Here is a 12,376-nt window from a genome sequence, read left to right on the forward strand (position 1 = left end):
CTGCTCAGCCTCTCAGTCCTCTCTTCTGGATCAATAAATTGCTCCAGGCAAAAGTGCCCCAAAAACATGTTTTATCTTTTTGGTTTCCATCTTCTTGTGGATCTTTACCTCGTAATAACTCATAATTTTGTTAGTTCTTTGATGCTTTTAAGAACTTTAAAATATTTTCTCCAGCTTTATATTGGTTGTCTTCAGGGAAGAGTTTGTTCTGAATTTGCCTCGTCTGTGTTTTCCAGAAGTGAAAATTTGAACCCACTGAGCTTTTAGTTTTAGTTACTGTATTTTTGAATATTTTATTTGCTTCCTTTTAGAAGCTACATGCTCAATTTTTGTAGTTTCCTATACCTCATAAATATTTTTGAGCTCATCTTTTATTCTTGCTCTTTGTGTCTTGCTTCCTTGCATGCTTGATAATTTTTTGATGTGAGCAGGCTGGGTACGGTTGCTCATGCCTGTAATCCCAACACTTTGGGAGGCCGGGGTGGGCAGGTCACTTGAGGTCAGGATTTCAAAACCAGCCTGACCAACATGGTGAAACCCTGTCTCTACTAAAAATACAAAAAATAGCCAGGCGTGGTGGTGTGCGCCTGTAATCCCAGCTACTCAGAGGCTGAGGCAGGAGAATCACTTGAACCCGGGAGGTGGAGGTTGCAGTGAGCTGAGATTGCGCCACTGCACTCCATCCTGGGGGACAGAGCCAAACTTTTTTAATATGAGCTATTCACTTTCTTTGGAAAATTACTTATGGATTATCTTTGAGGCCCAGGATGAAAACATATTTCTCTAGACAGGATTGCGTTTGCTTCTGTGGGTATCTTGATTCAGGGTTGGAGGTGGGAGGGGGTTGTGTCCCAGTCCAGGGCCATTGACTTAAACTGTAGTCATGGGTTGAGGTTTTGGGGGCCACCCAGGTAATATAATTTGGGGCAGTAAATATGTATTCTTTCCTCAGTCCCAAGGCAAGTCTCCTTGGGGGTTGGAGTGAGGGATAGGGTCCCAGCTTAATGGGGAGAGACTATCTATCTTGGTGGCTTTGTCTTACGTTCCTTGGCCAAGTGAAGTCTAGAAAATTGAGCTCAAGGCTGGGTGCGGTGGCTCACGCTTGTAATCCCAGCACTTTGGGAGGCCGAGGCGGGCGGATCACGAGGTCAGGAGATCGAGACCACGGTGAAACCCCGTCTCTACCAAAAAAGTACAAAAAACTTAGCCGGGCGTGGTGGCGGGTGCCTGTAGTCCCAGCTACTCGGAGAGGCTGAGGCAGGAGAATGGCGTGAACCCGGGAGGTGGAGCTTGCAGTGAGCCGAGATTGCGCCACTGCACTCCAGCCTGGGCGACAGAGCAAGACTCCGTCTCAAAAAAAAAAAAGAAAATTGAGCTCAAGCTTGCATGGTTCAGTACCTGCCCTCAAGCCAAAAGCAATTTTAGTTCTCCTTTTGCCCCTGTCAGTTTATTCTTTCACTTAGATTTTGGCCTTAGTATCTTGCTGATTTGTCCATACTTCTGAAATAAACAAGTACCTGTTTTTTTCTTTGCTCATTTTAAATTCAGGGTTTTACTTATTTCCAATGCAGAGTTGATCTTTATGCCTGGAAGACATATTATTGGGAGCTGAGGTATTAGTTTATGTCTTAACACAGAATATCATAAAAGGCTTTTGATCACCATTGACTTCTGGAGTTTTATTGAAAGTGAGTGGGCCTGGCTTATGCCTTGTAATCCCAGCACTTTGGTAGGCTGACCTGGGAGGATCCCTTGAGGCCAGGAGTTCAAGACCAACTTGAGCCACATAGCAAGAAACTGTCTCTACAAAAATGTTTCTAAAATTAGCCAGGCATGGTGCCATGTGCCTGTAGTCCCAGTTACTTGGGAGGCTGGGGTGGGAGGATAACTTGAGCCCTGAGTTTGAGGCTGCATTGAGCTATGATTGTGTACTCCAGCCTGGGCAACAGAGTGAGACACCATCTCTAATGAAAGAAAAGAATGAAGAGGGAGAAGGAGAGAGGGAGGGAGGAAAAGAAAGAGAAAAAGTGGGAGATTATTTGTGAGTTACTGAATTTGCACTTCCTGTAAACTCTTTGAGCCCTTCATTAAGGAAGAGATAGCATCTTATTATACAGCTCCTATTTCACTAAATAATTTTTAAAATTTTGTGTGCTGCATACATATATTTATCGTTACGTCACCTTATGTCCTCTGGTTGTTTTCAGTATGTTTAATGAGGCTCAGTGTTCATAGGGAAATCAAGCTGTTCTTTTTGAGTAGCAAAGTATAATGAAGACTTTTTGTTCCTTGGTTTTTATTTAGGAAAAGTATAAAACTTAGAAAAACTAAAACAGTAATATGATAAGAATCTGCATAACCTTCACCTAAATTCACCAGTTGTTAACAACTTAACATTTTCTAATGTATTTTCTCTCCTTTTACCCTTATTCTCCTTCCCATCTGGTACAACATACTTTTAAAATTGCTGAGTCATTTAAAAGTAGGTTGTAGACTCATCACTCATACTTCGGCAAATATCTCCTAAAAAGAAGGGCATTTCCCTGTATAACTTTAAATACCATTATTATACTCCAGCAATTTAACATTGGTATAATAAAATTATATACTCCACAACCTATATTTAAATTTTTCCATTTATCCGCAAAAATGTCTTTTATAGCTGTTTAACCCCTGGGGGGATCTAGCCCAAGATTATGCATTACATTTGCTTGTCATGTCCTTGTGTCCTTTAATCTAGAGCACGGCTTGGCAAACTTTCTTAAAGGACCAGATAGTAGATATTTTAGGCTTTGTGGATAATGCGGTTCTGTTGCAGCTCCTCCTCTTTGTCATTATAGCTAGAAAGCAGCCATAGAAATTATGTAAACAAATGAGTGTGGCTATGTTCCAATAAAACTTTAGTTAGACTCCTGTTGTAAAATAGCTGTCCCTCTTTTTTTGTTTTTTTGAGACGGAGTCTTGCTCTGTCACCCAGGCTGGAGTAAGCAATGGCATGATCTCAGCTCACAGCAACCTCTACCTCCCCGGTTCAAGCAATTCTCCTGTCTCAGCCTCCCAGGTAGCTGAGATTACAGGCATGCACCACCATGTCCAGCTAATTTTTGTATTTTTAGTAGAGACGGGGGCTTCACCATGTTGGCCAGGCTGGTCTCGAACCCTTGACCTCCGGTGATCCACCTGCCTTGGCCTCCCAAAGTGCTGGGATTACAGGCGTGAGCCACTGCACCTGGCCCTCTTTTTTGTTTTTAATGACACTATTTAATGACTATTTTGAAGAATCAGGCTGATATTTTGGCAGAGTGTCGTTGATATGGATTTTAAAAAATGTTTCTCCATTAGTTTTTTTAGATTACAAATTCCCATGGAATCTTAAGGGTTGTTACCACAGTAGAAATGGAAATCTAGTTTTTTGAAAAAGATTCTGATGCAGTTGAATATAAAATCTTTCCTTCTGTTTCTGTCTGCCTGTCTATGCCTCCCTCCTGCACTCCTTTCTTCCATCCCTCCCTGATTATTGTGTATGTAATATTACTGCCTAGAAATTTTTTTTTGGACAGTGAAATTAACTTATAGGCCGAGCACAGTGGTTCATGCCTATAATCCTAGCACTTTTGGAGGCTGTGGTGGGAGGAGTGTTTGAAGCCAGGAGTTTGAGAGACCAGCCTGGGCAACAAAGCGAGACCCTGTCCCTACAAAAAACCAAAACCAAACCAAACCCCAGAGAACAAAATTCGCTGGGAATGGTGGCATACCTGTGGCCCTAGCTACTCGGGAGGCTGAGGCGAGAGGATCACTTTAGCCCAGGAGTTTGAGGCCGCAGTGAGCTATGATTGCACCACTGCCCTTCAACCTGGGTGACAGAGTGAGACTCCATCAAATAAATAAATAAATAAATAAATAAATAAATAAATAAATAAATAAATCAACCTCCAGATTGCTAATTCCTTGATGTTCTCTTCAGATGTCAGGATTTTTACCTATATACTCTTTCATATAAATGTTTTTATATTCATAAATATAAATAATTCAAGAAGACTTGGATATTGAAAAGTAGTAAAAATAGATAAGGACTTGAAAGGGCATTTATACTTTGGCCAAATATATAAAGCCAAAATGTCTTTCTCTTGGAGATGTAAAAGTAAAAACAGTTCTGGTTGGGTCTGGGGGCTCACACCTATAATCCCAGCACTTTGGGAGGCCAAGGTGGGAGGAAAGCTTGAGGCCAGGAGTTTGAGATCAGCCTGGGCAACACAGCGAGACCCTTTCTCTACAAAAAATTAAAAAATTAGCTGGGCATGGTGGTGCACACCTGTCCCAGCTACTTGGGAGGCTGAAGTGAGAGGATTGCTTGAGCTTGAGAGGTAGACATAAATAACAAATAACTTTAATAGATTTAATACAAAGGTATCCTTACGGAAAAGGTTTAACTATGATTTTATCCATGCAAAAATATGTGTAATTTTTTTTGGAGTTATTCTGTTCTCTTGCTTGGTTCAGTGAGTAGCAAAAGTAAAAGTAGGATGTTTTACTGGAATTAAAGAGTTTCAGGTTTTTAGTGCTTGAATTCCTTTTAAATATCTGTCTGAACATCTATGGTGATTGGGTGCTATCCTACCATCTTTTATTAGTTTTGACTGAGACAAGGTTTTTCTTCATATTTTGTCTTTATCACAATTTGCTCCTGGTTTGACCCTTTATACTCTATAAAACAAGTCTATTTTTTTTCCTGCATAGCTGTTTGTTAAGTAAAAATGGAAATGGTATTCTAGTGGAGGTTTTCATTTCTTGACTAAATATTCTCAGAATCTTTAACCATTCCTCACATTGCAGCTCCACCATAAATAGCTTGTATGATCTTGGGGAGTTACTTAATCTGTGCTTGGTTTCCTTATCTTTAAAATTAAGAATGTTGGTACTGGGCTTATAAATTTATTGTGAGGATTCAGTTATTACATTTAAAATACAACATTTGTCTGGCATGTAGTACACATTTAGTAAATGTTAGACACCACAGTTGACCCTTGAACAACACAGGGATTGGGCATAGACCTCCTGTGTAGTTGAAAATCCATGTATAACTTTTGACTCCCCTGAAACTTAACTACTAATAGCCTACTGTTGACCCAGAAGCTTTACTATATATAACATAAACAGTTGATGAACACAAATGTTGTCTGTTACATGTATTTTATACTGTATTCTTGCAACAAAATAAGCTAGAAAATAGAAGGTGTTATTAAGAAAATCATAATAAAGAGAAAATATATTTACTATTCATTAAGTGAAAGTGGACCAACCTAAAAGTATTCACCCTCATTGTCCTCACACTGAGTAAGCTGAGATAGAGGAGGAAGAGGAGGGGTTGGTCTTGCTGTCTCAGGGATGTCAGAGGTAGAAGAAAATTTGTGTATAAGTGGATCCATGCAGTTGAAACTGTGTTGTGTTGTTCAAGGGCCAACTGTATTGTTATTTCATCTTACATTGTTTCTCATCCATCTTGTCTATTTATGAACGTGTTTGTCTTTCTTAAAGCGTAGCGGAATGCAGTGGCAGCTGTGATCTGATCAGCCCAGAAGGAGTAGTACAGTCGTCACCTCCCCCATTAATGTGGGTCAAAGGGCTGGGCGCGGTGGCTCACGCCTGTAATCCCAGCACTTTGGGAGGCCGACGTGGGCGGATAACGAGGTCAGGAGATCGAGACCATCCTAGCTAACATGGTGAAACCCCATCTCTACTAAAAATACAAAAAATTAGCTGGGCGTGATGGCGGGCGCCTGTAGTCCCAGCTACTCAGGAGGCTGAGGCAGGAGAATGGCGTGAACCTGGCAGGCAGAGCTTGCAGTGAGCTGAGATCGCACCACTGCACTCCAGTCTGGGCGACAGAGCAAGACTCCATCTCAAAAAAAAAAAAAAAGGGTCAAAGTTGGAGTTGATTTTTAAACATTCATTGTGGAGAATTTAAAACATAAAAAAAAGTAGATAGACTAGTATGATGTACCCTCATATACCCATCCTCCATCCCCAGCAACACAACCAATCCAGCCCTATTTGTACTTCATCTAGTTCCTCCATGGTATAATTGTAGCTCCTCTATTACACTTAGACTCCACGCCTGGTTTATCTTGATAATTACTAATGCTTTTAGGATAATGCTTTGTTTTCTTAGTAGATAATTGTTGAATTAATGAAAAATTGAATCTTGCCTTGGATTTATGCCTGGATCAGCTTCTGTAGTTTGCTTGTGTAGGTGGGTGAGCGGGATTGAAAATAGATTTGTCTATATTTACTGTTTTTTAGATGTTACTCCAGTTTTGTTTAAATAATTTCTTCCATATCTGCTCATGGATATATATGGTAATCTTACTGGTGCAGTGTCTGAGTATGCTGGGAAATAATTCCAATTATCTGGGACAGAAGACTTGAATTTACTATTTTCTTAAGAGTTCATTATTTTGAGCTTGAAGACTTTACCAATGTTTATCATAGGCATTCCAGTCTGATAATTATTTTGTCTTAACTAAATGAAAGCAGAATTGAAGAATGTACTTTATTTGCCATCTTAGTTGGAATTATTTTTTAAGTCAGATTTATTGTGGAATAATTTACATACTGTAAAATTGTGGTAATTTGTTGGCTTCAAATTAGAGGCCCTTCTTCCCAGTGTCTGTTTGTTCCAAACCTAACAAAAAAACAGCTGCCATTGTAATTGACTGTAGCACCTTTTTCAAGCTTGTTTTTTTGTAACCCTATTTTTACTTGTGCCTTATTAGTTGTTACTGTGCCTACAGCATTTACTGAAGTTTTAATAGATTCACAGTTGTTTTTAAAGTGATACCAAAGTGTGTAACTCCTGCTTAAAACAGGGATAGAGGCAATATAAGTCTTTGATTGTATTCAGCTGGTGGGATAGGAATTCTGAAGGTGAAGTATGACAGTTAAGAGTATTGTATAGAGAGGACAGCTTCTAGCACTCAGATCACTACCATCACCCTAAGATTGAGCCTGTGTGAGCCTGTTCAGTAGAAACAGCCAGCTGAGACAGGATTCGTACACTGCATCCACCTCAAAGCAAAAGAAGGCTTAGGGAAGGGAATTTAGATTTATCCTCTGTAATTTATCCAGTAGTGACTTAGTATAGCTCTACCTTTCCCACTCATAGTTCTAGTTTTAAATGAAATATCTCTAGCTGGAGAGGAGTCTTGCCCTTCAATGTTAGCAGTTTTACCTTAATTATTAAAAATTTCATCAAGGATTAGTTAACAAGTACTTGAAAACAAGAATAAGATTTGTTTTAGAGAGGAGGTGAGGAAAGTATTCTGATAGAGAACATCATGTTGCCAGGACGGCCTGTGAACTTCAAAACTGCAGTATTTCACCTTTGATACTTCTGCTGGTTTGCTTACTTCTGAACTTAAAATATTCACAGAATATCTGTTCATTTAGAAAATATTTATTGAGCATCTGTGTGCTGGGAAGTATGTTGCATACTAGCTAAACAAAACAATGAACAAAGCAGATGAACTTGCCATTATGGAGTTTAGTCTAGTAGGAAACAAAATCAAAGTTATTTGAAGCCATATAGAAAAATTGTGCTTTGCTTATACTTTAAGGATTTAACCAGTTATTTTAAAGTGAACTTGGAGTGACTTTTCCTTGAGTTGTTTTGCAAAATGTATTTGAGCATTCGGAGCTTTGGGTTTAATGTGTTTCTCTATGTGTATCGATAATGTGAAATTAAATATTAGAGAGGCAGGACAATTTAAACAGAGGGAGAATATTAGAATAGATGTATTGTAGTGAGATTTCAGGATAATGACATGTAATATATTTGTGTGGGTAAAACTATATGTTTGTTGTGCCAAATGGACCTTTGCAAGCAGGAAAGTATAAATATCTTTATGGCCTTTCTTCTCTTTAAATGATTAATACTTAAGAATTGAACATTTGTCTTTATCTTTCATGCAGAGGAAAAAAACAACAGATTTGTTGATGGAAAAGTAAACCTTTAAAATAGGAGGGAGGGTATAATAGAGCAAATGGAAACCATGAGACTAAAATCACGTTGGAATTATGTGACAGTGTCATGTGTCTCTGGGCGAGAAAGCATACCTCAGATTTCCTTATTTCAACAGAGTACAACAAAGTGCCTGAATTGAGTGATTCCTCCTAGTGTTAAGATTTTATCATTTTAATTATTTTTTTTTTTATCTAGTAGTTTCTTAATGACTTTGATTGTTGGAAGGTCAAAATGCTCTTTTATTTTGGTACTTGTTCAGGTTCAAGAATTAAAAACTTAAGATGGGGGAAGAAGGCTTTGCTTTCTCTAACTCTTATTTTCTGTAGGTACTTCGTAACTCAGGAAGACCTCATTTATTCCCAGTAATATGTTTTACTAAACTCTTTCAGGTAACTCTTAAAAGACTGTGTGACTTAATAGTAGATCATGGCTTGAACTCAGTTTTTATTTATTGTTGTTACTAGAAAATTTTTGTGAAATGTTTTTCTTTGTCTCTGTAGTTATCAGAGACTATTACAGACGATTGCTGTACTCGAGGCTCAGCGTTCTCAAGCAGTCCAAGACCTTGAAAGTTTAGGCAGGCACCAGAGAGAAGCACTAAAAAATCCCATTGGATTTGTGGAAAAACTGCAGAAGAAGGTATACATTGAACCCTTTTTAAGATTTACTAAAATCTATTTGGGAATAGCTTAAGAGAATTTGGTTAATTCTTTTTTATGGGTATATACTTCTTAAAATGTTTAATTTTTTTCGTCTATAATTAGCCATACTACTTAAGGCAAGATACCAACTTCTTCCACCTCCACCAGGCACACAATAAAATATATCCAAATGAAAATAGCTAGAAGCTTTTATTGGATATTTGTATGAGAACTTGTCCTATTCCTTAGCCATTTTTTTTTCTAGCTTTTCCTGTTATCTTCCCCTTCTTTGAGTATTTTTCCTCCTCTGTTTCAGGACTTAGGGATTAGTAAAGCTAAAAGAAAAAAGTACTTCAGAATTGATTAACTACTTCTGTTTCTGGGTTACTTTTGCACACTAGTACCTTTGTGCATATTGAGAGAGAAAACAATGGTGATCAAAACAAAATCTGTTTTAAATATCTTGAGTCCATGAGGAAGAAGTATAAATTTTACTTAATTTTAAAATGCTTTTTTAAGTGTGAAAATTCTCCATAATTTTGTTTTTCTTAAAACAGAACTTTCATGTTTAACACTTAACCACTTAAAAGTGATGATACAGGTTTTTATAATGAATTTCTTGGTGTGTAAATATGGAGATGATCTTGATGTGCATTTGTGCTGTAATAGGGACCCACTAATTGTTCATTAAATTTGAGAGGTATAATATTAATCAGCTTTGTATGAAAAGGTTAAAACTGAAAAATAATGAAAAATAATCCTCTTCTTAAAAAAGAAACGAAACCTTATCTTATATGACAACTTTAGTATCTTTATGAGTTACCTGTTTTTAATGAGTTACAAAAGTGGTCTACCAGGTGTTAGGAGAGCAGCCCTGGGGACTTTATTTCACTAGATGTGTTAATTTATTATTTGAATTATGCTAGGTATATTACTTAGTTGGTAAACATTTCTTTCTCTTCATGCTTTTAGAAAACATTGAATATCATAATAGATATAGAGTCTATATGTTGATTTGTTAAAACTTCTAAGGTTTTTAGAATTTTGGTGTACCTTCTGTGTTAAAATGAGGCCCGTTTAAGTGTTTATTGATTCTGCATTGCTGTTATTAAATAATTTACTGGTACAAAAAGATATAAGACTTACAATGGTTATTTACAATGGATTCAACTGAAACAGATGGTGTTAGTAAATACTAATGAAAAATTTGTTAACCTTAATTTCATTTCATTTACTTTCCCAGGTAGGCAAAAAGATGCAATTAGGCATATTTACTAGATTTGCATGCAGTTGATTATTTCCTGATTCTTCACTTTCAGGTTTAGTTTAGAACGGACTTTCATTTCTTTCTTTTTTCTTTTTTTTTGAGATGGAGTCTCACTAGGTCACTCAGGCTGGAGTGCAGTGGGGCCTGATCTCAGTTCACTGTAACCTCTGCCTCCCAGGTTCAAGCGATTCTCCTGCCTCAGCCTCCTGAGTATCTGGGACTGCAAGTGCACTGTACCACGCTTGGCTAATTTTTTTATTTTTAGTAGAGACTGGGTTTCACCATGTTGGCCAGGTTGGTCTGAACTCCTGACCTGAAGTGATCCACCAGCCTCGGCTTCCCAAAGTGCTGAGATTACAGGCATGAGCCGCTGCGCTCAGCCTAGAATGGAATTTCTTTTCACTTTATTTCAGAAATAAAGATGTGATGTTGACCAGCTTAATAATTTCTTATAAAAATACACGGAAATATATTAAATTAAGATACTTTAATAACCATGAATTTATCAGTGTCCGGGACTTTTTAAAAAAAAAAAAAAAAAAAAAAGAAAAAAATTACCATGAAAGTCCTATGTTCTTTGGAAAAAAATTTTCCTACTAGGTTTAATTTAAAAAGTTGATTCTTCTATTTTTCTGGGTTTGCTCATGCAGAGTCAATTTGCCTATTTTATTTAGGTTTATCATACTAGTTGTGTTGTTGACTTGTAACATGTTTGTTTTAGTGGACATATAAAAAATTCCTCTTAGTTCATATTAATGAAACTGGTGATATATGTTGGTATATTGAATGCAGAGAACATTTATGGGTTGTTAGTTTTATTTATATTACTATCATTATTTGAAAAGACAATGCCCTCCATCTAGAAGTAGTACTTAGGTTTTGCTAAATTCATTTCTTCACTTATCATCTTTAGCATTTAATATTTAGGCTATATTAATTAACTTTATTGTCTCTTGGATTTAAACATGAATAGAAATGCTCCATTGATTATTTGGATTTGGAGTCATCTGAAAATTTGACTGTGGTGGATTATTTCTTTAATTAAGTTTAGACTTTTACTTTATTTTGTTTTTTCTCCCCTGCCTCCAGGCTGATATTGGGCTTCCATATCCACAGAGAGTTGTTCAATTGCCTGAGATCGTATGGGACCAATATACCCATAGCCTTGGGAACTTTGAAAGAGAATTTAAAAATCGTAAAAGACATACTAGAAGAGTTAAGCTAGTTTTTGATAAAGGTAAGAAATCATATGATAAGAATTTAAGTAGAAAGATATCTGGCAATGTTTTGCTTTAACAGTTCTGTATGTGGTCTTATTTTTCAGTAGGTTTACCTGCTAGACCAAAAAGTCCTTTAGATCCTAAGAAGGATGGAGAGTCCCTTTCATATTCTATGTTGCCTTTGAGTGATGGTCCAGAAGGCTCAAGCAGTCGTCCTCAGGTAAGCACTGTGAAATATTGGAGTAGGAAAATTTGAATTTTAGACAAAACATTTTAACATTTTGCTGGTTTGTGTTCTTAAAATTAAAGCAGTCTTTCACTGGAAGATAAAGGAGATATGAACTTTGAAATTAAGAGAAACTTAGGTTGGAGTCCTAACTTAACTAGCCGTGAACCTTCAGACATCATTTATGTTGAAGTCTCTAAGCTGCAGTTTCCTTTTGTATAAAACGTAGTTGATATGACCGATCTTGTAGGGTTGTTGGTGAGGGTTAAATAGGTAGTATATGCAATGTGCCTAGTACAGTATCCGACACATAGTATTTACTCTAAAAATAGTAGCTCCTTTGTGCGTAGTGAAATGTGATCAGGATTTGAGTCCTGGCCTTGCCACTCTTAGTTAGATGAACCTCCGTGGACATGTTACTTTTCAATTCTGAGCCCACATTTCCTTTCCCTTTTTTAAAAAATGAAGTTACAGTACTATTATGTATTTCACAGGATTGCTGGGAGTATAAAACCAAAGGAAATAAAATAATGTGAAGGCATTTTGTAAACAGTTAAAACAAAAGCATATACATTAAAAAAAAAATTTACTCAAATATTTTGAAATTAATTTAAAAATTCCACAATTTGTGTGTTATTTGGCTCTATCAAAGGTTAGATGTTGTTATTTTCTCTCTGACAAAAGCCTTGTCTTATGTGCAGATGATTAGAGGACGCCTGTGTGATGATACCAAACCTGAAACATTTAACCAATTGTGGACTGTTGAAGAACAGGTAATAGATATTTCAAAATTGTGTAGGCTTAAAAAAACAAGTAAACAGTTAACATCAGAGTCAGTATTATGAGGCCAGGTGCAGTGGCTCATGCCTGTAATCCCAGCACTTTGGGAGGCTGATATGGGTGGATCACTTGAAGTCAAGAGTTCAAGACCAACCTGGCCAACATGGTGAAACCCTACTAAAAATACAAAAATTAGCCGGGTGTGATGGTGTGTGCATATAT

General features: G+C 37.1%; 1 protein-coding gene across 10 annotated transcripts in view; it reads left to right on the forward strand.

Moving 5' to 3' along the window:
• Window positions 1-12,376, forward strand: part of ZZZ3 (zinc finger ZZ-type containing 3) — a 119,627-nt gene that overhangs the window by 87,856 nt on the left and 19,395 nt on the right. For 9 of the 10 annotated variants that reach the window (XM_012500508.2, XM_030825163.1, XM_030825166.1 and 6 more), the window contains 4 exons: window positions 8,521-8,659; window positions 11,018-11,165; window positions 11,253-11,368; window positions 12,076-12,147. In XM_012500508.2, the coding sequence (XP_012355962.1) occupies window positions 8,521-8,659; window positions 11,018-11,165; window positions 11,253-11,368; window positions 12,076-12,147 (475 nt within the window). The remainder of the gene's footprint in view (window positions 1-8,520; window positions 8,660-11,017; window positions 11,166-11,252; window positions 11,369-12,075; window positions 12,148-12,376) is intronic. The other variant, XM_030825168.1, reaches the window with a different exon arrangement.

The sequence above is a fragment of the Nomascus leucogenys genome, chromosome 12 (assembly GCF_006542625.1).
Source record: "Nomascus leucogenys isolate Asia chromosome 12, Asia_NLE_v1, whole genome shotgun sequence".
Taxonomy (NCBI): Eukaryota; Metazoa; Chordata; class Mammalia; order Primates; family Hylobatidae; genus Nomascus; species Nomascus leucogenys.